Source organism: Bombina bombina, chromosome 8 (assembly GCF_027579735.1).
Source record: "Bombina bombina isolate aBomBom1 chromosome 8, aBomBom1.pri, whole genome shotgun sequence".
NCBI lineage: Eukaryota > Metazoa > Chordata > Amphibia > Anura > Bombinatoridae > Bombina > Bombina bombina.
Genome location: NC_069506.1, coordinates 193,225,604 through 193,250,803, shown reverse-complemented (window position 1 = coordinate 193,250,803; position 25,200 = coordinate 193,225,604). Strand labels below are relative to the sequence as shown.

The 25,200-nt window shown below is 42.1% G+C and overlaps 1 protein-coding gene across 1 annotated transcript in view; it reads right to left on the bottom strand.

Annotated features, from left to right (window-relative positions):
- POLD1 (DNA polymerase delta 1, catalytic subunit) overlaps positions 1-25,200 on the bottom strand; it is a 384,813-nt gene that overhangs the window by 315,127 nt on the left and 44,486 nt on the right. Inside the window, exons 6-8 of the mRNA XM_053690816.1 lie at positions 13,642-13,810; positions 12,687-12,816; positions 12,477-12,606 (exon numbers count right to left, since the gene is read on the bottom strand). Coding sequence (XP_053546791.1) covers positions 12,477-12,606; positions 12,687-12,816; positions 13,642-13,810 — 429 coding nt within the window. The remainder of the gene's footprint in view (positions 1-12,476; positions 12,607-12,686; positions 12,817-13,641; positions 13,811-25,200) is intronic.

The following is a 25,200-nucleotide window of genomic DNA, read 5'->3' as shown; positions in this document are numbered from 1 at the left end:
AGATGCCAAAATTTAAGACATCATCTAGGTTCTATCCAATGCAATATAGGGGAGACATATTGGAAACCTTCCAAAAGAGAGTCGAAAGGGACCTGACATTATTACACCAGGCCACACCAAGTAACCAGTATAATTTGAATTACAAAGAGAGAGAAGCTCTGAGGAAACTTCAAACTAATGATAATCTGGTTATTAGAAACGCAGACAAAAGGTGGCTCGGTGGTGGTAATGTCAAGAAATCAATTTATTACAGAAGCCGAAAGACAGCTACATGATAACAGATTTTATCAGGTGCTAGGAGGGGACCCTACAAACAGATACAGGAGAGAATTGGCGCAGATCATTGATGATGGTAGGGAAATGGGTATTCTGGATGGGTCTACCTGTGACTACCTCCTGGTGGACAATCCAGTAACACCTATTTTTAATCACCTACCCAAGGTGCACAAATCCCTGGAGGGAGTCACGGGTAGACCCATCGTGAGTGGGATAGGTTCTCTCCTTGAAAGGACCTCACAGTGGCTTGATGGAATTTTGCAACCCATTGTGGGGAGACTAACTAGCTTTTTACAGGATACGACACACGTTTTGAGGCTGATGGAAAACGTGGCATGGGAGGAAACTGACATGTGGCTCACCATTGATGTTAGAGCACTGTACACCTCCATACCGCATGAGAAGGGTTTGGAGGCAGTTGAATTCTTTTTGAGGCGAAATACAGGCTTTTCTGAGGACTCAGTGGAGTATATACTCAGAATTACGCGCTCTCTTTTGACACACAATTATTTCTCCTTTGAGGGGGTTTTCTATCTCCAGCGATGCGGGACAGCAATGGGCGCTAAATTTGCGCCCTCTTTCGCCAACCTCTATATGGGGTGGTGGGAGCTGTCCCGTGTCTATGGAGATGGGAAACCCTACAGGGGAAATATACAATTCTATCGGCGCTACATTGACGATCTGCTCCTGGTGTGGAGGGGAACAGTGGAAGATGCTAAGACTTTTGTGGAATGGTTAAACAACAACGACTTTGGGTTGGAGTTCACCTTTGAACTAAATAAATATCAGATCAATTTTTTGGATCTCACTCTGAAGGGGATTCCCAAGGTCGGGGTTGAAACCGAAGTCTACAGAAAGCCTATAACAGGCAACACACTACTCCACGCCAGGAGCAGTCTTCCAAAACAGGTGTTTAGATCAGTCGCAAAGGGCCAATTTACCAGACTAAAACGCAATTGTAGTAGTCCGAAACAGTATGAAAAACATGCTGATCGATTATCAGAACGACTAAAAACGAGAGGATATAAGCAATATGAAATACAGAAAATAAGACAGGAGGTTTATACCACTGGCAGAACTAAACTGCTGGAAAAAGCTGAAACAAAATCTGCAAAAAGTGGGGAAATGTACAAATATGCCAGATAATAAGTAAACATTTCAAAATGCTAGCAGCAGATAATGCGTTGACTGGTGTGGTAGAGCATGGTTGCAAATATTCTTTTAGAAAAGGAATAACCATGGGTAACCTTTTGGCTCCCACCCAATTAAAGAAATCCCGAAGGGAAGAATCTAGCTCCTGGCTTAGGTTCAAGGGGGTGTATAGGTGCAGCATCGTAACGTGCAAGGCATGCGAGCACCTTTTAATAGGAGAAGGATTCAGAAGTAGTGTTACAAATGAAATTTACAATCATAAAAAATGTATGAATTGTAGAAACACGTTCTCAATATACCTAGCAAACTGTGTGGAATGTAACCTACAGTACGTAGGTATGACAACGAGAGAGACACGGGTGCGCATCAGAGAGCATCTCTTGGATATCAAGGCGGGCACCCTGACAACCCCTCTTGTCCAGCATTTCAAGTTGTTCCATAATAAAGAAAGTGTCAACTTCAAATGGACTATAATTGAAACAGTGGATGCAGGGCCAAGGGGGGGGGACAGGGAGTCCGCACTTGCTAAAAAAAGAGGTGTTCTGGATATTCAAATTGGGGACCAGGTACCCCAAAGGATTAAATTCCTCTTATGACCTAATAAACCACTGGATATAAATAAAGTAATTGTCCAGCCACCAGATAACCTTAGATCACATAAATCACTGTCTTAATACAGTTAGAAATCTAAAGAGGTCATTATAATATTATATTGATATAAGCATTATATTATCCCACATACTAACCCTAATATTATTGGGGTATAAAGTAAAAAATAATCGCGGTTATTCCAGCCCTTATGGCTTTATTACATTCCCAGCATGGTTTAAGGGATATATTGCTACATCATTATGACATTATCTGAGTTAATGGTAGACACGAATAAATAGATACCTAAATTGATAAGGTGGTCACTTTATGGGTTATGCAGGGCAATTGGGATTAGTCTATTAGTGAGAGGTAACCTTAGCCTAATTTTGTCTTTTCAGGCATTAAGTACTGAGCAGCTCTAGCTATAATTACAATGTTTAGCTATTGAAGTAAACAACATTACTACTCGCATTATGACATTCCCAAATTAGACACATACTTTGATATCATTATTTCTATATAAGTAAGGGTTATATGCAATACAGGTTATTTTCAAAGTAATATGATTTACATGTATTGAACAGAGTCACTGGAAAGGAATGAGTTAACCTTGTTACCGTCGTTCAGCCAATGAAATGTTTTTACACCTTTTTTAAGCTCTGCAGTAATGAAGGTTTTTCATGAGCTATGACTACGGCATACAGCCGAAACGCGTAAGCTTGTTGATGTTATCTGAAGGGCAGCATTCCTGTATACCTGTTTTTTAAGGATAATAAAGCTGAAAGTTTTGATTTCAACACTGCGACTCCAGTACTAAATTATTATCCAAACACAAGGAGCAAGTAACATTTTGCACGGCTCCAATATCCATACTGAAGCACAGAAAAATAACAATGTAATAACAAAAAACTCACACAAAAAAAAAATATTACAATAAACCTTTACTGACCCTTTCAAATTTAAAATTAAACGTTTTTGCTGTAGAGAGAAAAAAAAATGTGTTCCAAAATGAAAAGCAAAATCTATACAGATTACCTTAACTCAAATAAATTTGAATGTCTAAAATGATACTGTGTCTTTAAATTTTAAACAAAAATTATTTTCCTGCCTTAAAAGAAAAAAACGTATCAGTTAAATAACACAAAATTCAGACACTTTTACACCTCAGCAGCTCTGCTGAGGCGCCAACCTGCCAACCGGTCTCACTATAAATGTCTCAGCGGTGCAGATGATAAGGGCTCTATAGCGCTAAAAACCGCTTGCTTCTAGTTTACTTAAAAACCATGCGGTTCTAGTGCGACGCTGATTCTCCAACTATCGTGTTTGCAAGAGAAGTAAAGTCGCCCCACAACAAACCCGGAACAACTTCGTGTCCCAGACAAGGCTGAAAACTGCACGGCGTAATTAGCAAGCACGCAAAAATATAGCCCCGCCCATCGTGGGCATTCAACCCGACCGGCTTCATTTTTAGTTAAAAAAAACGATAGGGAAAAAATAAGCTTAACTCCCAGCCCCAGTGCCTGTACTTAAGCTGACAGGAAAAAAAACCCTCCATACACAGAGAGCCTGATGTCCCATCATAAGAGCCCCATATTTCTGAGCCTTATATGTGATAGAAGTATGTGATAGAAGTATAAGTGCCCACTTTCCTCTGAGTCTGTATTCCTTCTCAGAATAAAAAAGTCAGCACTTACCTTAATGCTGTCCAACAGCAGGACAGCCCAACAGTTTTAAGAGGTCCTCTCCCTCCTATAGCCCTGTGGAAAATGATAAGGCCTGAGTTAAACTTGCTTAGGCCATCAGGATAAGGGCAGCATAAATGTATGGGAGGCGCAGTGAAAATTATGTCCCACCAGTTCCCATTGCTCTAAAGCCACCAAAAGCTCTACTGAAGAGACTGATATGGACTATGGCTACAACCTAGAACAAAGCAGCACAATCTTGCACTACTTTAAATATAATAAACTCTCGAATGAAGAATCTATTCTAACACCTAACTTTACCTCTTCCTAGCACTAACGTAGGCAAAGAGAATGACTGGAATGGGAGGGAAGAGCTATTAAACAGCTCTGCTGTGGTGCTCTTTGCCTCCCCCTGCTGACCAGGAGGTGAATATCCCATAAGTAATGAAGATGATCCGTGGGCTCATCGTGTCTTTAAAAAACAGAATTTATGCTTACCTGATAAATTACTTTCTCCAACGGTGTGTCCGGTCCACGGCGTCATCCATAACTTGTGGGAATATATCCCCAACAGGAAATGGCAAAGAGTACAGCAAAAGCTGTCCATATAGTCCCTCCTAGGCTCCGCCCACCCCAGTCATTCGACCGACGGACAGGAGAAAAACAGGAGAAACTATAGGGTGCCGTGGTGACTGTAGTTAAAGAAATAAATTCATCAAACCTGATTTAAAAACCAGGGCGGGCCGTAGACTGGACACACCGTTGGAGAAAGTAATTTATCAGGTAAGCATAAATTCTGTTTTCCCCAACATTGGTGTGTCCGGTCCACGGCGTCATCCATAACTTGTGGGAACCAATACCAAAGCTTTAGGACACGGATGAAGGGAGGGAGCCAATCAGGTTACCTAAACAGAAGGCACCACGGCTTGCAAAACCTTTCTCCCAAAAATAGCCTCCGAAGAAGCAAAAGTATCAAAATTTGTAGAATTTGGCAAAAGTGTGCAGGGAAGACCAAGTCGCTGCCTTACATATCTGATCAACAGAAGCCTCGTTCTTGAAGGCCCATGTGGAAGCCAAAGCCCTAGTAGAGTGAGCTGTGATTCTTTCAGGAGGCTGCCGTCCGGCAGTCTCGTAAGCCAATCGGATGATGCTTTTCAGCCAAAAGGAAAGAGAGGTAGCAGTAGCTTTTTGACCTCTCCTTTTACCAGAATAGACGACAAACAGAGAAGATGTTTGTCTGAAATCCTTTGTTGCTTCTAAATAGAACTTTAAAGCACGGACTACATCCAAATTGTGTAACAAACGTTCCTTCTTTGAAACTAGATTCGGACACAAAGAAGGCACAACTATTTCATGGTTAATATTCTTGTTGGAAACAACTTTTGGAAGGAAACCAGGTTTAGTACGCAAAACAACCTTATCTGCATGGAACACCAGATAGGGCGGAGTACACTGCAGAGCAGATAACTCAGAAACTCTTCTAGCAGAAGAAATAGCAACTAAAAACAAAACTTTCCAAGATAACAACTTAATATCTATGGAATGTAAAGGTTCAAACGGAACCCCTTGGAGAACTGAAAGAACTAAATTTAGACTCCAGGGAGGAGTCAAAGGTCTGTAAACAGGCTTGATCCTGACCAAAGCCTGAACAAAAGCTTGAACATCTGGCACAGCTGCCAGTCGTTTGTGTAACAAGACAGATAAAGCAGAAATCTGTCCCTTTAGAGAACTCGCTGATAATCCCTTATCCAAACCTTCTTGGAGAAAGGAAAGGATCCTAGGAATTTTGATCTTACTCCATGAGAATCCCTTGGATTCACACCAACAGATATATCTTTTCCATATTTTATGGTAAATTTTTCTAGTTACGGGTTTTCTGGCTTGTACCAGAGTATCTATCACAGGATCCGAAAACCCACGCTTAGATAAAATCAAGCGTTCAATTTCCAAGCCGTCAGCTGGAGAGAGACTAGATTTGGATGTTCGAATGGACCCTGTACTAGAAGATCCTGTCTCAAAGGTAGCTTCCATGGTGGAGCCGATGACATATTCACCAGGTCTGCATACCAAGTCCTGCGTGGCCACGCAGGAGCTATCAAAATCACAGAGGCCCTCTCCTGTTTGATCCTGGCTACCAGCCTGGGAATGAGAGGAAACGGTGGAAACACATAAGCTAGGTTGAAGGTCCAAGGCGCTACTAATGCATCCACTAGAGTCGCCTTAGGATCCCTGGATCTGGACCCGTAGCAAGGAACCTTGAAGTTCTGACGAGACGCCATCAGATCCATGTCTGGAATGCCCCATAATTGAGTCAACTGGGCAAATATCTCCGGGTGGAATGTCTGACGACTCAGATAATCCGCCTCCCAGTTTTCCACTCCTGGGATGTGGATCGCAGATAGGTGGCAGGAGTGATCCTCCGCCCAATTTATGATTTTGGTCACTTCTCTCATCGCCAGGGAACTCCTTGTTCCCCCCTGATGGTTGATGTAAGCAACAGTCGTCATGTTGTCTGATTGGAATCTTATGAATCTGGCCTTTGCTAGTTGAGGCCAAGCCCTGAGAGTATTGAATATCGCTCTCAGTTCCAGAATGTTTATCGGGAGAAGAGACTCTTCCCGAGACCATAGACCCTGAGCTTTCAGGGAGTCCCAGACCGCGCCCCAGCCCACTAGACTGGCGTCGGTCGTGACGATGACCCACTCTGGTCTGCGGAAGCTCATTCCCTGGGACAGGTGATCCTGGGTTAGCCACCAACGGAGTGAGTCTCTGGTCTTCTGATCTACTTGAATCACTGGAGACAAGTCTGTATAGTCCCCATTCCACTGTTTCAGCATGCACAGTTCTAATGGTCTTAGATGAATTTGCGCAAAAGGAACTATGTCCATTGCTGCAACCATCAACCCTACTACTTCCATGCACTGAGCTATGGAAGGTCGTGGAACAGAGTGAAGAACTTGACAAGCGTTTAGAAGTTTTGACTTTCTGACATCTGTCAGGAAAATCTTCATTTCTAAAGAATCTATTATTGTCCCCAAGAAAGGAACTCTTGTCGACGGAGACAGGGAACTTTTTTCTATGTTCACCTTCCACCCGTGAGATCTGAGAAAGGCCAGAACGATGTCTGTGTGAGCCTTTGCTTTTGAGACGACGCTTGTATCAGAATGTCGTCCAAGTAAGGTGCCACTGCAATGCCCCTTGGTCTTAGAACCGCTAAAAGGGACCCGAGTACCTTTGTGAAAATCCTTGGAGCAGTGGCTAGCCCGAATGGGAGAGCCACGAACTGGAAATGTTTGTCCAGAAAGGCGAACCTTAGGAACTGATGATGATCTTTGTGGATAGGAATATGTAGATATGCATCCTTTAGATCCACGGTAGTCATAAATTGACCCTCCTGGATTGTAGGTAAAATCGTTTTAGTTTAGTTTCGAATAGTTTCCATTTTGAACGATGGCGATCTGAGAAATTTGTTTAGAATCTTTAAATCCAGAATTGGTCTGAAGATTCCCTCTTTTTTGGGAACTACAAACAGATTTGAGTAAAACCCCAGTCCTTGTTCCACAGTTGGAACTGGGTGTATCACTCCCATTTTTAACAGGTCTTCTACACAAAGTAAGAATGCCTGTCTCTTTATTTGGTTTGAAGATAAGTGAGACATGTGGAACCTTCCCCTTGGGGGTAGTTTCTTGAATTCCATAAGATAACCCTGAGAAACTATTTCTAAGTGCCCAGGGATCCTGAACAACTCTTGCCCAAGCCTGAGCGAAGAGAGAGAGTCTGCCCCCTACTAGATCCGGTCCCGGATCGGGGGCTACTCTTTCATGCTGTTTTGGTAGCAGCAGCAGGCTTCTTGGCCTGTTTACCCTTGTTCCAGCCTTGCATCGGTTTCCAAGCTGGTTTGGTCTGCGAAGCATTACCCTCTTGTCTAGAGGCTGCAGAGTTGGAGGCCGGTCCGTTCCTGAAATGGCGAAAGGAACGAAAATTAGACCTATTCTTAGCCTTGAAAGGCCTATCTTGTGGGAGGGCATGGCCCTTACCCCCAGTGATGTCTGAGATAATCTCTTTCAATTCTGGCCCAAAGAGGGTTTTACCCTTGAAAGGAATATTAAGCAATTTTGTCTTGGAAGATACATCCGCTGACCAAGACTTTAGCCAGAGCGCTCTGCGCGCCACAATTGCAAACCCTGAATTTTTCGCCGCTAATCTAGCTAACTGCAAAGCGGCATCTAAAATAAAGGAATTAGCTAACTTAAGTGCGTGAATTCTGTCCATAACCTCCTCATACGGAGTCTCTCTACTGAGCGACTTTTCTAGTTCCTCGAACCAGAACCACGCTGCTGTAGAGACAGGAACAATGCACGAAATAGGTTGCAGGAGGTAACCTTGCTGTACAAAAATCTTTTTAAGCAAACCCTCCAATTTTTTATCCATAGGATCTTTGAAAGCACAATTATCCTCGATAGGAATAGTAGTGCGCTTGTTTAGTGTAGAAACTGCCCCCTCGACCTTAGGGACTGTCTGCCATAAGTCCTTTCTGGGGTCGACCATAGGAAATAATTTCTTAAATATAGGAGGGGGAACAAAAGGTATGCCGGGCTTCTCCCACTCCTTGTTCACTATGTCCGCCACCCGCTTGGGTATAGGAAAAGCGTCGGGGTGCACCGGAACCTCTAGGAACTTGTCCATCTTGCACAATTTTTCTGGAATGACCAGGTTGTCACAATCATCCAGAGTAGATAACACCTCCTTAAGCAGTGCGCGGAGATGCTCTAATTTAAATGTAAATGTCACAACATCAGGTTCTGCCTGTTGAGAAATTCTGCCTGAATCTGAAATTTCCCCATCTGACAAAACCTCCCTCATGGCCCCTTCAGATTGGTGTGAGGGTATGACAGAGCAATTATCGTCAGCGCCCTCCTGCTCTACAGTGTCTAAAACAGAGCAATCGCGCTCTCTCTGAAATGCAGGCATTTTGGATAAAATATTTGCTATGGAGATATCCATTACTGCCGTCAATTGTTGCATAGTAACAAGCATTGGCGCGCTAGAAGTACTAGGGGTCTCCTGCGTGGGCAAAACTGGTGTAGACACAGAATGAGATGAAGTAGAACTATGTCTACTCCCTTCATCTGATGAATCATCTTGGGCAACTTTACTATCTGTGGCAGTACTGTCCTTACTTTGTTTGGACGCTATGGCACAATTGTCACACAATTTGGAAGGGGGAGACACATTGGCTTCCATACATAAAGAACATAGCTTATCTGAAGGTACAGACATGTTAAACAGGCTTAAACTTTTCAATAAAGAACAAAAACCGTTTTAAATCAAAACCGTTACTGTCTCTTTAAATTTTAAACAGGGCATACTTTATTACTGAATATGTGAAAAACAATGAAGGAATTGTTCAAATTTTAACCACAGTGTCTTAAAGCATTCAAAGCATTGCACCCCAAATTTCAGACCTTTAACCCTTAAAATGACGAAACCGGAGCCGGTTAAAGTTTTAACCCCTCTACAGTCCCAGCTACAGCCTTTGCTGCGACTTTACCAAACCCAGGGGGGAATACGATACCGAATGAAGCCTTCTAGGAACCTTTTCAACTACTTTCAGATCCACACACATGCAGCTGCATGTCCTGCTCTCAAAAGTAACTGTGCAGTAATGGCGCGAAAATGAGGCTCAGCCTACTACAGTGAAGGCCCTTCCTGACTAGAAAGGTGCCTAAACCAGTGCCTGACGTTAAAAAACGTTCCCCAAAGTTTATAAGTGTGAAATTTCAACCTCAAGCTGTATAAAATGCCCAAATAAAGCAATCGATATTGCCCATAAAAGTGTCTACCAGTTTTATAGCCCATATTAAGCCCTTTATTCTGTTTGAGACCAAGAAAATGGCTTACCGGTCCCCATGAGGGGAAATGACAGCCTTCCAGCTTTACACAGTCTTGTTAGAAATATGGCTAGTCATACCTTAAGCAGAAAAGTCTGCTAACTGTTTCCCCCAACTGAAGTTACTTCATCTCAACAGTCCTATGTGGAAACAGCAAACGATTTTAGTTACTGCTGCTAAAATCATATTCCTCTCGCAAACAGAACTCTTCATCTTTTTCTGTTTCAGAGTAAATAGTACATACCAGCACTATTTTAAAATAACAAACTCTTGATAGTAGAATAAAAAACTACAACTAAACACCACATACTCTTTACCATCTCCGTGGAGATGCTGCCTGTGCAACGGCAAAGAGAATGACTGGGTTGGGCGGAGCCTAGGAGGGACTATATGGACAGCTTTTGCTGTACTCTTTGCCATTTCCTGTTGGGGAAGAGATATTCCCACAAGTTATGGATGACGCCGTGGACCGGACACACCAATGTTGGAGAAATAAATTGTACTATCAAGTCCTGTTCTTTGTCATCTATAGGGTCTGGGGTCTTTTGTTTATATTGTAACAAATCCTCTCTTTCTATCCTCTTCATTTTCGCATAGTCATTCAAAATAGATTTCTCATATCCCCTATCTGAAAATCGTTTACTTAAAATCTTAGCTTGTTCTTCATAGTCAATCTTGGAACAATTCTTCCTAACTCTAAGAAACTGGGCTTTATGTATATTTTCTTTCCACCTTGCCAGGTGGCAGCTGTTAGCATGAATGGAATTGTTGGAATCCACTTTCTTGAAGAAAGTTTTGGTATTAAAACTATTTGATTTAATGTTAATATCCAGATCTACTACGCAGTCATCTAGAGAAAGCAAAAAATGAAGGCATTCTAAATACGAAATAATTTAACTACATCAGCGTTTTGGCCAGTGAGGCTGAGTCCTCGTATCTGAGATAATCCTTAATCAGGAGACATTTTTTATTGAAATTATTCTTATCTGTTATTTATATATTATTAACTGGACCTCCAGGGTTTTTAGTAGCGCTACAGCCAGTACTTAGTGCAATATTTTATTGTGTTATTAAAGTGTGTTAATTGTATGTGATATCTGAGTAACTTATTTTAACTTATTTTAAGAGTGTTATTTTAGTGAGTTACACTTTATATGATTGGTTAAATTTAGATTAATTCATTTCTTAAGTGCCTATAGACTGTATTCTATCTAGACATTTATTGCATTTTGGTGTTTTTTCTTACCTGTATCTAACTAGGAACTATTGTAATCTGCTTTCTTCAAGCTAGTCCTTAGTTTATAGTTTGAATTTTAGGGAAATCCATTTTAGTGCTTAATATATTATATTTTTTAATATATTATTACATTTGCTGTCATAGACTTTATTTCAGTCATTATTTTACTAGCTCCTATTATTCTCTGTCATAGACATTTTTTATTTCTCCTTTATCCCTAGCTTTCAGCGCCAGCACTTTTCCCCCTGTTTTAAACCTTCAAGTGAAGAGACAGCTATATTCCACTCAGTCAATGGTTGCACACTCTAGTAAGCCATTTATAACCATTCCTAATTGGCCTCAGCAGAAAAGGTAACCTAAGTTACAATATGGCCGCACCCACTGATTTATGGACATTAACTTTACCCTTATTTTTTTTAATATTTAAACAACTAATATAATTTTTAAACAATACATGTACAAATTATTATAAGGATAATCTTTGCTACATCATTCAATCAATGATTTATTTAGTTTTTAATGTCCCTTTCATTTCTCTTTCAATTATATTGTTGGTCAGCAAGAGACTCATATTTATATACCTACATTTCACTGTATATTGGTTAATGGTTTTTGGCTTTTTTTAAATAAAGAAATAAAAAAAAAAAAGTGAAATAATGTTTAATTTATTGTTACTTTATTCCGTAAATATAATTCTCTAAACCTACCAAAAGCATATTCAGCAATGTTGTGAGTTTGATGCAACACTTTCTAGGCAGAGGTACAAACTAAGCACTACCCATGCACTGGTCTCCCCAGTTGTGAGTCACGTAAATTTATGAGACAATAGTTGTAAACCCTCAAAAGCTGCATTGCCCTCCAATTGGCAAGGGCATGCTAAATCTGCTGTTCATTTGAGGCTATGAATCCTCAGCATGATGAGCCATGAAGACCAATAGTGCAGTATATTAAAGGAACAGTCTAGTCAAAATTAAAACTTTCATTATTCAGATAGGATTTGTAATTTTAATCAACTTTCCAATTTACTTTTATCATTCAATTTGCTTTGTTCTTTTAGTATTCCTAGTTGTAACTAAACGCTCATATGCCAATTTCTAAGCCTCTTATCACATGCTTTTTTAATTGATTTTCACAACAAGAAACGGTTAGTTCATGTGGGCCATATAGATAACACTGTTCAGGCACGGGGAGTTATTTAAGAGTTAACACAACACAGTACTAAATGCAAGTCAATAAATAATAAATACAAATCATGTGATCAGGGGGCTGTCAGAAGATGCCTAGATACAAGGTAATCACAGATGTAAAAAGTATATTAATATAACTGTGTTGGTTATGCAAACTTGGGGAATGGGTAATAAAGGGATTATGTATATTTTAAACAATAACAATTCTATTGTAGACTGTCCCTTTTAGCCCAATGTTGCTTGAGCCTATGGGGTGAGGCTTACAGCTTTAGAAATAGAGCACCACCCATGTATCAGAACTGAAAGAAAACACTGCCCACAGCCAGGACAATGGGCACTTGCAGTGAGAATAGCAAAGAAGCACCAGTAAGGGTTTTTATGAGTCTATAAGAACACAGTAGACATGCTACAATGAAGTGTACTAAACACATTATGGAAACAAAGTGTTTTTTTCTGTTACCTTTCCTGCCTGCACATTCAATGTCAAAGCTGAGGACTCGAAGGGGAGCAATTTTCTGCCAATCGCCTTCTGCAGGGTGACTGATGAGATCCGCCCAGCTAATATCGACCTCCAGCTGAGCCAACGACATCTGCATAAGCCATAAAATGTTTATAAAACAATAATATATCACTGCTAATTATTACATGCAAACCAACTAGAGGTAATCACCTTGTTGGGAAGGTCTTTAGAATTGCTATTGTTGTTAGATGCCGCTTCATGAGGGTCCATACGCAGATGGTATTTGCCTGGAGGAAGCTCAATCCAGTTACACCCAACAATATCATTGTCCACCATAAACCTGCAAAAGGTTGAAATAGGAATTTACCAAAGCATCCTAAATGGTGCGGTTTTTGTTTTTACTTGATAGATATCTCTATTCTCAAAAATATTGTTTTAATATATCAAGTGATGAAACTAAGCAAAGGCCACTTGTGCCATGAATAATGAATACCAAATTTGTATGTGTTTAAAAGGGACAATCAAGTCAAAATCAACCTTTCATGGTTCCAATAGGACATGAAATTTTAAACAACTTTCCAATTTACTTTTATCATCAAATTTGCTTTGCTCTCTTGGTATTCTTTGTGGAAAGCAAAAGCAAGGTAGGCTTGAATACTAATTTCAAAGTCGTTAAACTGCCTCTTGCATTTTGACAGTTTTTGACAGAAATTGCAAGTTCATGTGTGTCATATAGATAACATTGTGCTCACTCCTGTGGAGGTATTTAAGAGTCAGCACTGATTGGCTAAACTGCAAGTTTGACCAAAGAAGTGAGATAAGGGGGTAGCCTGTAGAGGCTTAGAAACAAGGTAATCGCAGAGGTAAAAAGTGTATTAATATAACTGTGTTGGTTATGCAAAACTGGGGAATTATCTATCTTTTTAAACAATAACAATTCTGGAGTAGACTGTCCCTTTAATATATAAACACACATGTATACATATTTGGTAGGGATGTGCATTGAGCATCTTTTTGGAGCCGGATTTCTGCTTTTTAAAGTGCAACAAACTAAGATCGGTGCCTTCTACCGCATTCAGTAACCAACAAATCTGCTGAATGCACATCCTTAATATTTGGTTCAATTTCCAAGGATGAGCGGGGAAGTGCGTATTTGAAGGAATACCTAATTTCAAAGTCAATGTTAGCTTCGTACGCCTGGTAGCAATGCAAGGGGAAGCTTCCAAACCGCAAACCCTGCTCCAGGAGACGCTTGGATGGAGCTATAAGGCGAGGAAGAGCCATGGTAATTTTCAGAAAAGGAATTATCCTTTTCCCATGATATCCAAACATATCTAGGATAAAAAAATAAAAATGTTATTAGCCTATGACTCAAGTTCAGTGCTACTTCTCTAGAACAAAACATATTACAGGAATGGAAAGATATACTTGATTAAAAGAAAAGAAAAGTATTAAACAGATATTCAAAGCTGAAATGCTGTTGATTTTCCCTTAGGACCGTTAGTAAAATCCCAAACTCAAGTATTTACTTTGTAATTTGAATATCCTGCAGAACCAGTTATGAAAATAAAGGAATAAAATACCTGAGTGAACAAAGGAAGCTAACATGATAGCAGTAGATAAAAGTTACAGACATTAAACATAAAAAAGAAAAACTACCCTGAACAAATATATAAAGGGACAGTAAGTCAACATTACAGGTTTATGATTCAGATAGCGCATGTTATAACAAATTTCCAATTTACTCCCATTATCAAATTTGTTTTGTTCAATAGTAAACTTAGGTAGGCAGATGTCTTTACCAATCTATGGCAGCAGAGTTTGCAACTATGTATAACATTGCAATAAACATTGCTGCTAACTCTGCTACCAGATGGCTAAAGAACCATGCACTCTCCTGAGCTCACCTAGAATTTGTCTTCAACAAAGGTTACCAAGAGAACGGAGCAAAATTAATAAAGAAGTAAATTAGAAAGTTATTTCAATTTCATGCTAAACACTACAGCCGATAGCTCCAGGCCATATCTGAGGTCCATAAACTGGAAGTGCAATATCAACGGAAATTAACCCAATAAGAAGTCCACACACTGGGTAGCAAACTTTTTTTCTTTTTTTTTTTTTTTAAAAACCCTTGCTTAAATAAAGTTCTTATGGACAAATTCTCATGCATACTACAGCTTAGAAGGGGCTCCTTCCATGAATGTTTTAAATGTTTTTATTAAAAAGATGCATTTCCTAAACTACTGTGTTTAAAAACCATGCAGAAATTATGAAAATTATAAGCACATTAAAGTGCTTTTACACTTTCTTTTTAATTTATCATTCTTTGTTAAATTATACAAGAAAATTAAGTAAGAATTCAAGTCAAGGTATCTATATAAAGTAAACAAATTTGCATCGGTATTAGCTTCCTCCTTTAAATAATTATATCCCTTCCATAATCTATTCCCTCACTTTTTTTTAACAAATATTTTACAAATATTTTTTTAAGGGTACATACATGACTGGCAAAATGAGATACAAAAACAGGCCTGTTTTTGCAATAAGACAGGGAACATACCAAAGGTTAAAGTTAAAGGAATAGTAAAGTCAAAACTTAACACAATTCAGAGAAAGCATGCAATTTTAAAACAACTTTCCAATTTCCTTTTACAGTTTGTTTAGTTCTTTTGGTATCCTTTGATGAAGAAAAAAAAAGGAAATTTATGCTCACCTAATAAATTTGTTTCTTTTACGAAACGATGAGTCCACGGATTTCATCCTTACTTGTGGGATATCGTCTCCTGGTCAGCAGGAGGAGGCAAAGAGCACCACAGCAGAGCTGTATATATAGCTCCTCCCTTCCCTCCCACTCCAGTCATTCGACCGAAGTTAGGAAGAGAAAGGAAAAGCCAAGGTGCAGAGCTGACTGAAGTTTAACAAAAAGAAAAACCTGTCTTTAAAAAAAAAAAAAAAAAAAAAAAAAAAAAAAAAAAGGGTGGGCCGTGGACTCATAGTATCGTAAAAGAAACAAAATTTATCAGGTAAGCATAAATTTCCTTTTCTTTTACAAGATACGATGAGTCCACGGATTTCATCCTTACTTGTGGGATACAATACCAAAGCTATAGTACACGGATGAAAAGGGAGGGACAAGACAGGGCACCTATACGGAAGGCACCACTGCTTGAAGAACTTTTCTCCCAAAAACAGCCTCAGACGAAGTTTGGAAAAAGTGTGAAGAGACGACCAAGTTGCAGCCTTGCAAATCTGTTCAACAGAAGCATCATTTTTGAATGCCCATGAGGAAGCCACAGCCCTAGTGGAATGAGCCGTAATTCGTTTAGGAGGCTGCTGTCCAGCAGTCTCATATGCAAAACGGATGATACTCTTCAGCCAAAATGAGAGAGAGGTAGCCGTAGCTTTCTGATCCCTACGCTTCCCTGAAAACACAACAAACAGGAAAGACGATTGACGAAAATCCTTAGTTGCCTGTAAGTAAAACTTCAAGGCACGAACCATGTCTAAATTATGTAACAGTCGCTCCTTCTTAGAAGAAGGATTAGGACACAAGGAAGGAACAACAATTTCCTGATTAATATTTTTATCTGAAACAACCTTAGGAAGAAAACCAGGTTTGGTACGTAACACTACTTTATCCGAATGAAAAATAAGGTAAGGAGAATCACATTATAATGCCGAAAGCTCAGATACTCTGCGAGCAGAAGAAATAGCAACCAAAAATAAAAAATTTCCGAAATAATAAATTAATATCAATGGAATGCATGGGTTCAAATGGAACCCCTTGAAGAACTTTAAGAACTAAATTCAAACTCCAAGGAGAAGCAATAGGTCTAAACACAGGCCTGATTCTAGTCAGAGCCTGACAAAAAGATTGGACATCTGGAACATCTGCCAGACGCTTGTGTAACAAAACAGAAAAAGCAGAAATCTGTCCCTTTAAGGAACTTGCTGACAGCCCTTTCTCCAATCCGACTTGGAGAAAAGACAAAATCCTGGGAATCCTAACCCTACTCCATGAGTAGCCCTTGGATTTTCACCAATAAAGATATTTACGCCATAACTTATGGTAAATCTTTCTAGTAACAGGCTTACGTGCCTGAATCAAAGTATCTATGACCGAATCAGAAAACCCTCGCTTAGATAAAATAAAGCGTTCAATCACAACGCAGTTAGCTGCAGAGAAACTAGATTCGGATGATGGAAGGGTCCCTGAATGAGAAGGTCTTTCCTCAATGGAAGCCTCCATGGTGGCTGGGATGACATGTCCACAAGATCGGCATACCAAGTCCTGCAAGGCCACGCAGGAGCGATGAGGATCACCGATGCCCTCTCCTGTATGACTCGAGCAATCACCCGGGGAAGGAGAGCAAATGGAGGGAACACATAAGCTAGACTGATCGACCAAGGCATCTATCAGCTCGGCCTGGGGATCCCTGGACCTGGACCCGTATCTTGGAAGTTTGGCATTCTGACGAGATGCCATGAGATCCAATCCGGCCTGCCCCATCTCAGAATCATGGTAGAGAACACTTCCGGATGAAGTTTCCATTCTCCCGGATGAAACGTCTGTCTGCTCATAAAGTCTCCTTCCCAGTTTTCCACCCCTGGGATGTAAATCGCCGACAGATGGCAAGAGTGAGACTCCGCCAACTGAATTATTTTGGCTACTTCTGTCATCGCCAAGGAACTCTTGGTTCCTCCCTGATGATTGACGTAAGCCACCGTCGTAATGTTGTCCGATTGGAACCTGATGAATCGGGCCGAAGCCAACTGAGGCCAAGTCTGAAGCGCATTGAAAATAGCTCTCAACTCTAGTATATTGATTGGAAGGAGAGACTCTGCCTGAGTCCATACACCCTGAGCCCTCAGGGAGTTCCAGACTGCTCCCCAGCCTAGCAGGCTGGCGTCCATCGTCACTATCACCTACGAGGGCCTGCGGAAGCATGTCCCCTGGGATAGATGATCCAGCGAAAAGAACCAAAGAAGAGAGTCCCTCGTCTCCTGATCTAGATAAAATTGAGGAGACAAGTCTGCATAATCTCCATTCCACTGCCTGAGCATGCTCAGTTGCAGCGTCCGGAGGTGAAACCGAGCAAACGGAATGATGTCCATTGCCGCCACCATCAATCCAATTACCTCCATACACTGAGCCACTGACGGACGAGGATTGGACTGAAGAGCTCAACATGTATTCATGATCTTTAACCTCCTGACCTCTGTCAGAAAAAATTTCCATGGATACAGAGTCGATAAGAGTTCCAAAGAAGGGTACCCTGGTTTGTGGAATTAGCGAACTCTTTCCCAAATTTATCTTCCACCCGTGAGTCCTCAGGAAGGAGAGAACAAGGTCGGTATGAGACCTTGCTAGCCGACAAGATGACGCCTGAATTAGAATATCATCTAGATAAGGCGCCACCGCAATACCCCGAGGTCTTAGAACTGCCAGCAGAGACCCCAGAACCTTTGTAAAAATTCTGGGTGCTGTGGCGAGACCGAAAGGAAGAGCCATGAACTGAAAAGGTTTGTCCAGAAAGGCAAACCTCAGGAACTTGTGATGATCTCTGTGGATAGGAACATGAAGATATGCATCCTTTAGATCCACGGTAGTCATAAACTGACCCTCCTGGATCAATGGAAGAATGGTACGAATAGTTTCCATCTTGAAGGATGGAACACTGAGAAATTTGTTCAGACTTTTGAGATCTAAAATAGGTTGGAACGCTCCCTCCTTTTTGGCAACTACAAACAGATTTGAATAAAACCTCTGTCCCTGTTCCTGTACAGGAACGGGACATATTACTCCCATGGAAGAGAGGTCTCCTACACAGCATAAGAACGCCTCTCTTTTTATCTGGTCTGCAGATAAAACGAGAAAGAAGAAACCTTCCTCTGGGGAAAGAATTTTTGAACTCCAACTGATACCCCTGAGACACAATCTCAGGGGTATGGACAAAGAGAGAAAGTCTGCCCCTACTAGATCCGGTCCCGGATAGGGGGCCGACCCTTCATGCTGACTTGGTAGCAGCAGCAGGCTTCTTGGATTGTTTACCCCTTGTTCCAAGACTGGTTGGGTCTCCAAGTGGACTTGGTTTGATAATAATTCCCTTCTTGTTTAGCGGAAGAGGGAACTCCCTTGAAATTTCGAAAGGAAAGAAAATTACTCTGTCGCCCTCTCTGTTTGGACTTTTTATCCTGAGGGAGGAGATGACCCTTGCCTCCCGTTATGTCTGAAATAATTTCCTTCAAGTCAGGTCCGAACAGGGTCTTCCCCTTTTAAGGAATAGCCAAAAGCTTAGACTTGGATGACACATCCGCAGACCAAGATTTTAACCATAAAGCCCGACGTGCTAAGATGGCAAAGCCCAAACTCTTAGCCGCTAATTTAGTAATCTGCAGAGAAGCATCCGTAATAAACAAATTAGCTAATTTAAGAGCTTTAATCCGATCCTGAATCTCTTTCAAAGGAGTCTCTTTCTTAAGAGACTCTTCTAGAGCATCAAAACAATAAGAGGCCGCACTGGTCACTGTAACCATGCAGGCCACTGGCTGTAAAAGGAATCCCTGGTGAACGTAGAGCTTCTTGGTCTCCCCCATTCCTTCGCAATCTCAGAAGTCCTCTTAGGAACTGGAAAGACATCTGAGTAAGAAGGAACGTCCAAGTATCTGTCTAACTTACTCAATTTCTATGGCGGAACCACTATTGAGTCACATTCATCCAGAGTAATCAACACCTCCCTCAGTAACAAACGGAGGTGTTCAAGCTTAAATCTGAAGGAAGAAAACCACATCAAGATCAGTTAAGGGCAAAGCACTCCCTGATTCAGAGAGTTCACCCTCAGAGAGCACCTCTGTACTCTAGAACTCAGAACCCTGGGAAGGTACATCCACAATCGCCACCACAGTATCAGGGGCAGAATGGACTGCATAGTTGTCCCCTCTTGTACACTTATTGTGCGATATGGGAAGGCTGGATAACGCATCAGAAAGCGTAGACAAGGACATCACTGCAGCAATGTCTTTTAATGTAAACGTTGCAGACATTAGGGAAATACATGACCCTGCTTGTGCGGGCGTGAAGGGCTGTGACGCTTGGGGAGAAAGCTGCGGCATACCTCGCATCTCATCTGTAGACCCTTGAGAAGCATCAGCCTTAGGCAAAGGTTTATCAAAAAAAATTCTGTCTCTATAATGTAAGGCCCTCTCACAACATGAGGGACAAAAAGGAACTGGAGGTTCCTCAGTGGCATCCAAACACATAGAGCATGTGACAGCCTGGATATCATCTGAATCCATGCTAGCAGGAGCAGGAAAAATTAATAATGTAGCTAAAAGACTTGTCAGTACAAGTGATCCTGACAAGACACTGTCTCTTTAAGAAATAAAATGACAACAATATTTCTGAGGCACTGAAATTTGTAACCGAACTGCAGAAAAAATTATTTAAACACCAGCACCTCGCCTCAACAGCTCTGCTGAGGCGCCTACCTACCCCCTCGGTCCTCCAACCACTCCTGCGCATAATCCGGAGCTTAGCCTAAGACCGCTTGCTTTAGCGTGCAAACCATGTGGCCGAGGCGTCACTCCCGAAGCTTCACTAACAGCCGGTGACTTCCGGAAGAAGAGAGCGCTGAGCGTCAAGCTTAGCAAAAGCGCGGCAAGTAAAAATCCGCCCATCGTGGGTGTTGCGTCTCACACTGAAAGGCTCCGCTATCGGGGAAAAAAATGAACAACATAGCCGCAAAAACCGGAGCCCATTAACTGGGCTCCGGCAACACAACCCCAGCATCTGCCCAGTTCACCCTAGTAGGAAACCTAATAAAATGTATATTTAATGCAAACGTTGCCCAAACATAAACAATAAACTAGTGCAGTAACAACGTCTAGCCCATCTGACAACACATAACAACAGTGTCTCTAGATGTCCATGTCGGTTAACATAGATCCCATGAGAACCCACACACTCTGTAAATAGGGGAGCCTTGTTCCAGGAGCGCATAATCCCCCAGAGATTGTAAGTGTACAGCCAATTCTGAGATATGCAAAAGCCCCAGAAATAAAAAGACTGCACTTACATGTCTCACAGTATCAAGAGGTCTTCTTCCTCCTGCAGCTCTGTGAACACAGAAGGGCCTTAGTTAATATCTGCTAAGACCATCAACAGCAGGGCAGCACAAGTATGGGAGGCACAGTGAGAGTAATCACACCAGTTCCCATTGCTTTAAAGCCACCTGTAGCTCTACTCTAGAGGCTGACAGGGAATACGGCTACACCCTATAGTAAAATAGCACGCACTGGTACCATTTTAAAAATAATAAACTCTTGATTGAAGAAACTAAACTAACACCTCACTTTACCTCTTCCTATCACTAACACAGGCAAAGAGAATGACTGGAGTGGGAGAGAAGGGAGGAGCTATATATACAGCTCTGCTGTGGTGCTCTTTGCCTCCTCCTGCTGACCAGGAGGCGATACCCCACAAGTAAGGATGAAATCCGTGGACTCATCGTATCTTGTAAAAGAAAGTCTAGACAGGCTGATAGGAGCGTGCACGTGTCTTTAGCAATCTATGGCAATGTTTGAAACTATGTATCAACATTGTTGCAAACACTGCTTCCAGTTATCTAAAGAAATGAACACACTCCTGAGCCCAACTAGTATTACTCTTTAACAAAGAATTCCAGAGAACTAAGCAAAACTGATAAAATAAGTAAATTAGAAAGTTGTTCAAAATTCAATGTTCCATCTAATCCATTTAAGTTTAATTTTAACTTTACTGTTCCTTTTTTTTATTTTTATAAACTGACCTGAATGACACAGCAGTAACAATATAGTGCATATGAGGAGCTGCAGAAAAACATAAATTATGCTTACCTGATAATTTCATTTTTCTTCTGAAGGGAAGAGTCCACAGCTGCATTCATTACTTTTGGGAAATACAGAACCTGGCCACCAGGAGGAGGCAAAGACACCCCAGCCAAAGGCTTAAATACCTCCCCCACTTCCCTCATCCCCCAGTCATTCTGCCGAGGGAACAAAGAACAGTAGGAGAAATATCAGGGTAAATAAAAAGGTGCCAGAAGAACAAAAAAAAATTACAGCCGCCTCATAGATAAAAACACGGGCGGGAGCTGTGGACTCTTCCCTTCAGAAGAAAATGAAATTATCAGGTAAGAATGATTTAGGTTTTTCTTCTTAAAGTGAATGTAAAGTTTCATCAAGTAGTGCCCGGTTTTTAAAAATACTATTAAAAACAGGGGCACTTTCATTGATGAAACCTTACATTGCACCATATTTGTAGAAATGCTTACCTCTACGTCTTGAAAGCCGTTCCAGCGCTTCGCCAGCCCATCGCAAGCCTCTACCTACGTCAGCAATGACGATTCCGGCATCCTCCAATCACGGCTTCCCCCCCGGGGGAAGCATTGCCTAAAGCAACGCCGTGATTGGAGGAAGGCCGGAATCGTCAATTCTGGCGTAGGAAGAGGCTTGCGACGGGCGGGGAAGCAACATCATCAGCGATCCTGCTTTCAAGGCGAAGAGGTAAGTATTTCTACAAATATGGTGCAATGTTCCCCGTTGCCTCATATTAGATCTAGACCTGCAAGCTAGACAGCAGAAATAGGATAACTATCCCAGCAGCTAGTAAAGAGTTCTCCAAAAAGAACACCAACAGGAACTCCCAATGACCAGCTTCCAGGCAGCAAGCTGACTCACCGTTGCTAAACCCAAACACCGAAAGGCGTTTCAAAGCTTGCTAACACCCAGTCAAAGTGCAATTAGCTGTAGCTTGTTGCACCCTCAAAGTGCAATAACTGTAGCTGGATTTAACTGCAAACTCTCCAAAGGTTCACAGCCCTCCAAATATCAGAGTCCAAGGAGCGTCCACTCCCAGCCCCGAACACCAGTGGAAAAGAGGAGGACATCCAAGACCTCCCACAAAGGAGAGAACAGACCAGTCAACCCTGCATAGAGTAACCGATCCCCAATCTTCCCTCTAGGATAATGGTCCCAGCCCAAAGGCTAGTCAAAACCAAAGACAAGAATCCCAGACTTCCAGAAGAGAAAGGAAGGGTCAACGTAGGAACAAAGCCCCCGGTTAGACCACTGACCATTACTACAAACGGTATACTACCTTGAGTCAGGATAGACATTGTGCTTGGGTACGAAACCCCCCTAACATGGCTGTTTTCTCTTAAAAAAAAAAAAAAGAACACTTCTCAGGGGAAGAAGGCCCTCAGCATCCATATATCAGAATCCAACATATAGTAGGAGCCCCATAGGGATCAAACCCTCGGCCTCTCACGGCAGGAACAAAGGAACGAGTCACTACATCGCAACTCCCATTCCAAGATTCTAGAACGCAAGAAGGGAAAAGACCCTTAAAAGGCAAGCCACCAAGGACCCACAGATCGCTACAAATACTAAGGTAACTCCAAACCCAGAGAACCGTACCCTCGCTCTAGAAGAGAAGGGAAATAAACAACGGAAAACCACCCTACCATAGAGGCGAGACCCCTCGGCCATATCGCCAACCCAGGTGAAGATACCTGGAGTTTACAGGAACAGCGTAAATGCACCAGAAGACCAGTAGGGAACCTAAAGCCCAAGCCGCAAAACGATAGGCATCTCTCACAGAGCCACAGCCTCTACGGAGAGAGGCCCGCGGGACCACAAACATCTAGTGTGAGATCGAACCGTCCACACACATATATAAGTAGAGACACAGACCTAGGTCAGGGTCTTTGAAAACGGAATCAATCTAAGATCCGACATCCAAAGAAACCCTAAGCTGCCTCCGACAAGGACAAACGCACCTCTAAAGTCCATAGACTTGGTGATCTAGCAATAGCTTCAAACCCAAGATTCTCAAAGTACTTCCTTAACGGTCTAAGATTCAGCACCCAGGGCACTTGGGTCACAAAGAAATCTCGTAGGCAAGCGTTAATACACGCTACACGTATAGGCAAGGTAGCCACCAACACCAGAAGGCGAATGAGAACCCTGTTCCCTGCTCGCCATCCCAGAAAATTGAACTGAAGACATCGCCCACTAAGATCCTAACGGAGCATCGAAGATAAATGGTCAACTAACCGACCTTGCCTCTTCACTGACAAGCCCCAAGGCTAGAGTTGTAACGAGGACGGGAAGACACCCAAACATCGAGACCATGGTCAGACCAAGTGTAATGGAAAAGGCGACAGCCAGAGATCCTTGAAGGATCTATCTTCCAAAATCTTCTTTAAGCAGGCAAAAGCTGGAGCTTCGCAGCTCCCCACAGAGGGCAGGGAACCCCTGCACACCAACTCTTAGAGTAACAACTCTGAGCAGAGAAAAAACATGCCCGCGCATCCAGACCATATGATCCACCCAAGGCGGGAAGAAAGGAAACTGCCACTGCAATGAAATGCTTAATAGGCTAAATGAAAAAGCAAATCATTAACTCGGCACACCAGACCACATAGGTCACACACATCACCCAACTCCAAAGAATGGAATAATGGTTCTGAGTCCCCGAGGAACCATGATGATGTCTGCAAAAACAGATCCGTATCCCAGGCGAGAAGCCCGAACAACCAACCTAGATTGGCACTCATAACCCTCTGTACGGAGGGGTTGTATTTAAACAACAGGCCTCATACTTCGGTAGGATCCGAGCCCAGAGTCCATAGATAGGCCAAAAGACATTCAGAATCCAGCAGGATTAATCAGCACCATGAGGGTGACATGAACCCTGGTAACAACCAAAAAAGTATCCGACCAGTACCTGCCTGGTATAAGGACACTCTAGAACTGCCCAAGGTCCAAGAAAATTCGCCCCAAAGGATCAATAAATGAACTAGAAAAACATAATTCTATTGATCAACAAGTGTGCAACTTCTGAGGAAGTGCCCACGCAACCTAAATCGCAAGTATCGGTTCCAGAGAAGAACGTTCATAAAAAAGAAAATCTAACAGACATGAGCTTAAGAAAAAAAACAAAATTAAACACTTGGATCCGGATCAAACAAAATAAAATGAAGGCCGCACCCATCGGGTGAACGCCCAAGGTGAATGAGGACGATAACGGGACCAGCCGATGAAAAGCCCCATTCACCCAAGCTCAGAACTGGAACTGAAAAACATAAAGAAAAAGGAAAAACAGCGACATTAAGGAGATTGGCTTCATCCTCAAACGTGATTTCCATTTTGCCATCCAGCTTCTAAGGCCTCGGATCCCTAGGCCAGCTAGGACTGGGATCCTTCAACATTGCCAAAACATGTCTTAAAAGACCATGAAGGCGAGCCAGCCTATAACGGAAGGCAAAATCATCCCTCGCCGGATTAACTGAAGACCCTGGCCCCAAGATGTTGGTCCCTGTTTCCCCAGAAGGCAGAACTGAATCGGGCGATCCCACGCTCGACGGGCCCTGGTTAATGGAACACGGACAGCATCTTAGAAATACTTCACTTGGGAGATCTAAATGATTCAGCGCCATAGAAATGGCCATGCGGAACCGTGCTGTAACCTCTGGAGGAAACAAGCCACCCTCCGGAGAAGCAGTAAAGGCCATAGGAACATCTGCTTGCCGGAAAATGGACTGGGGCACTCGCTTCACGGGTCATGGAAACCTCGGAGGCGGATGGCTCAACGCACTCCCTGCTTTGGGAGAAGAGAGTACTCTAGAACGGCAATCACAACATAACTGATGGGCATTGATTACCTGGGCCATTTCATATTCAT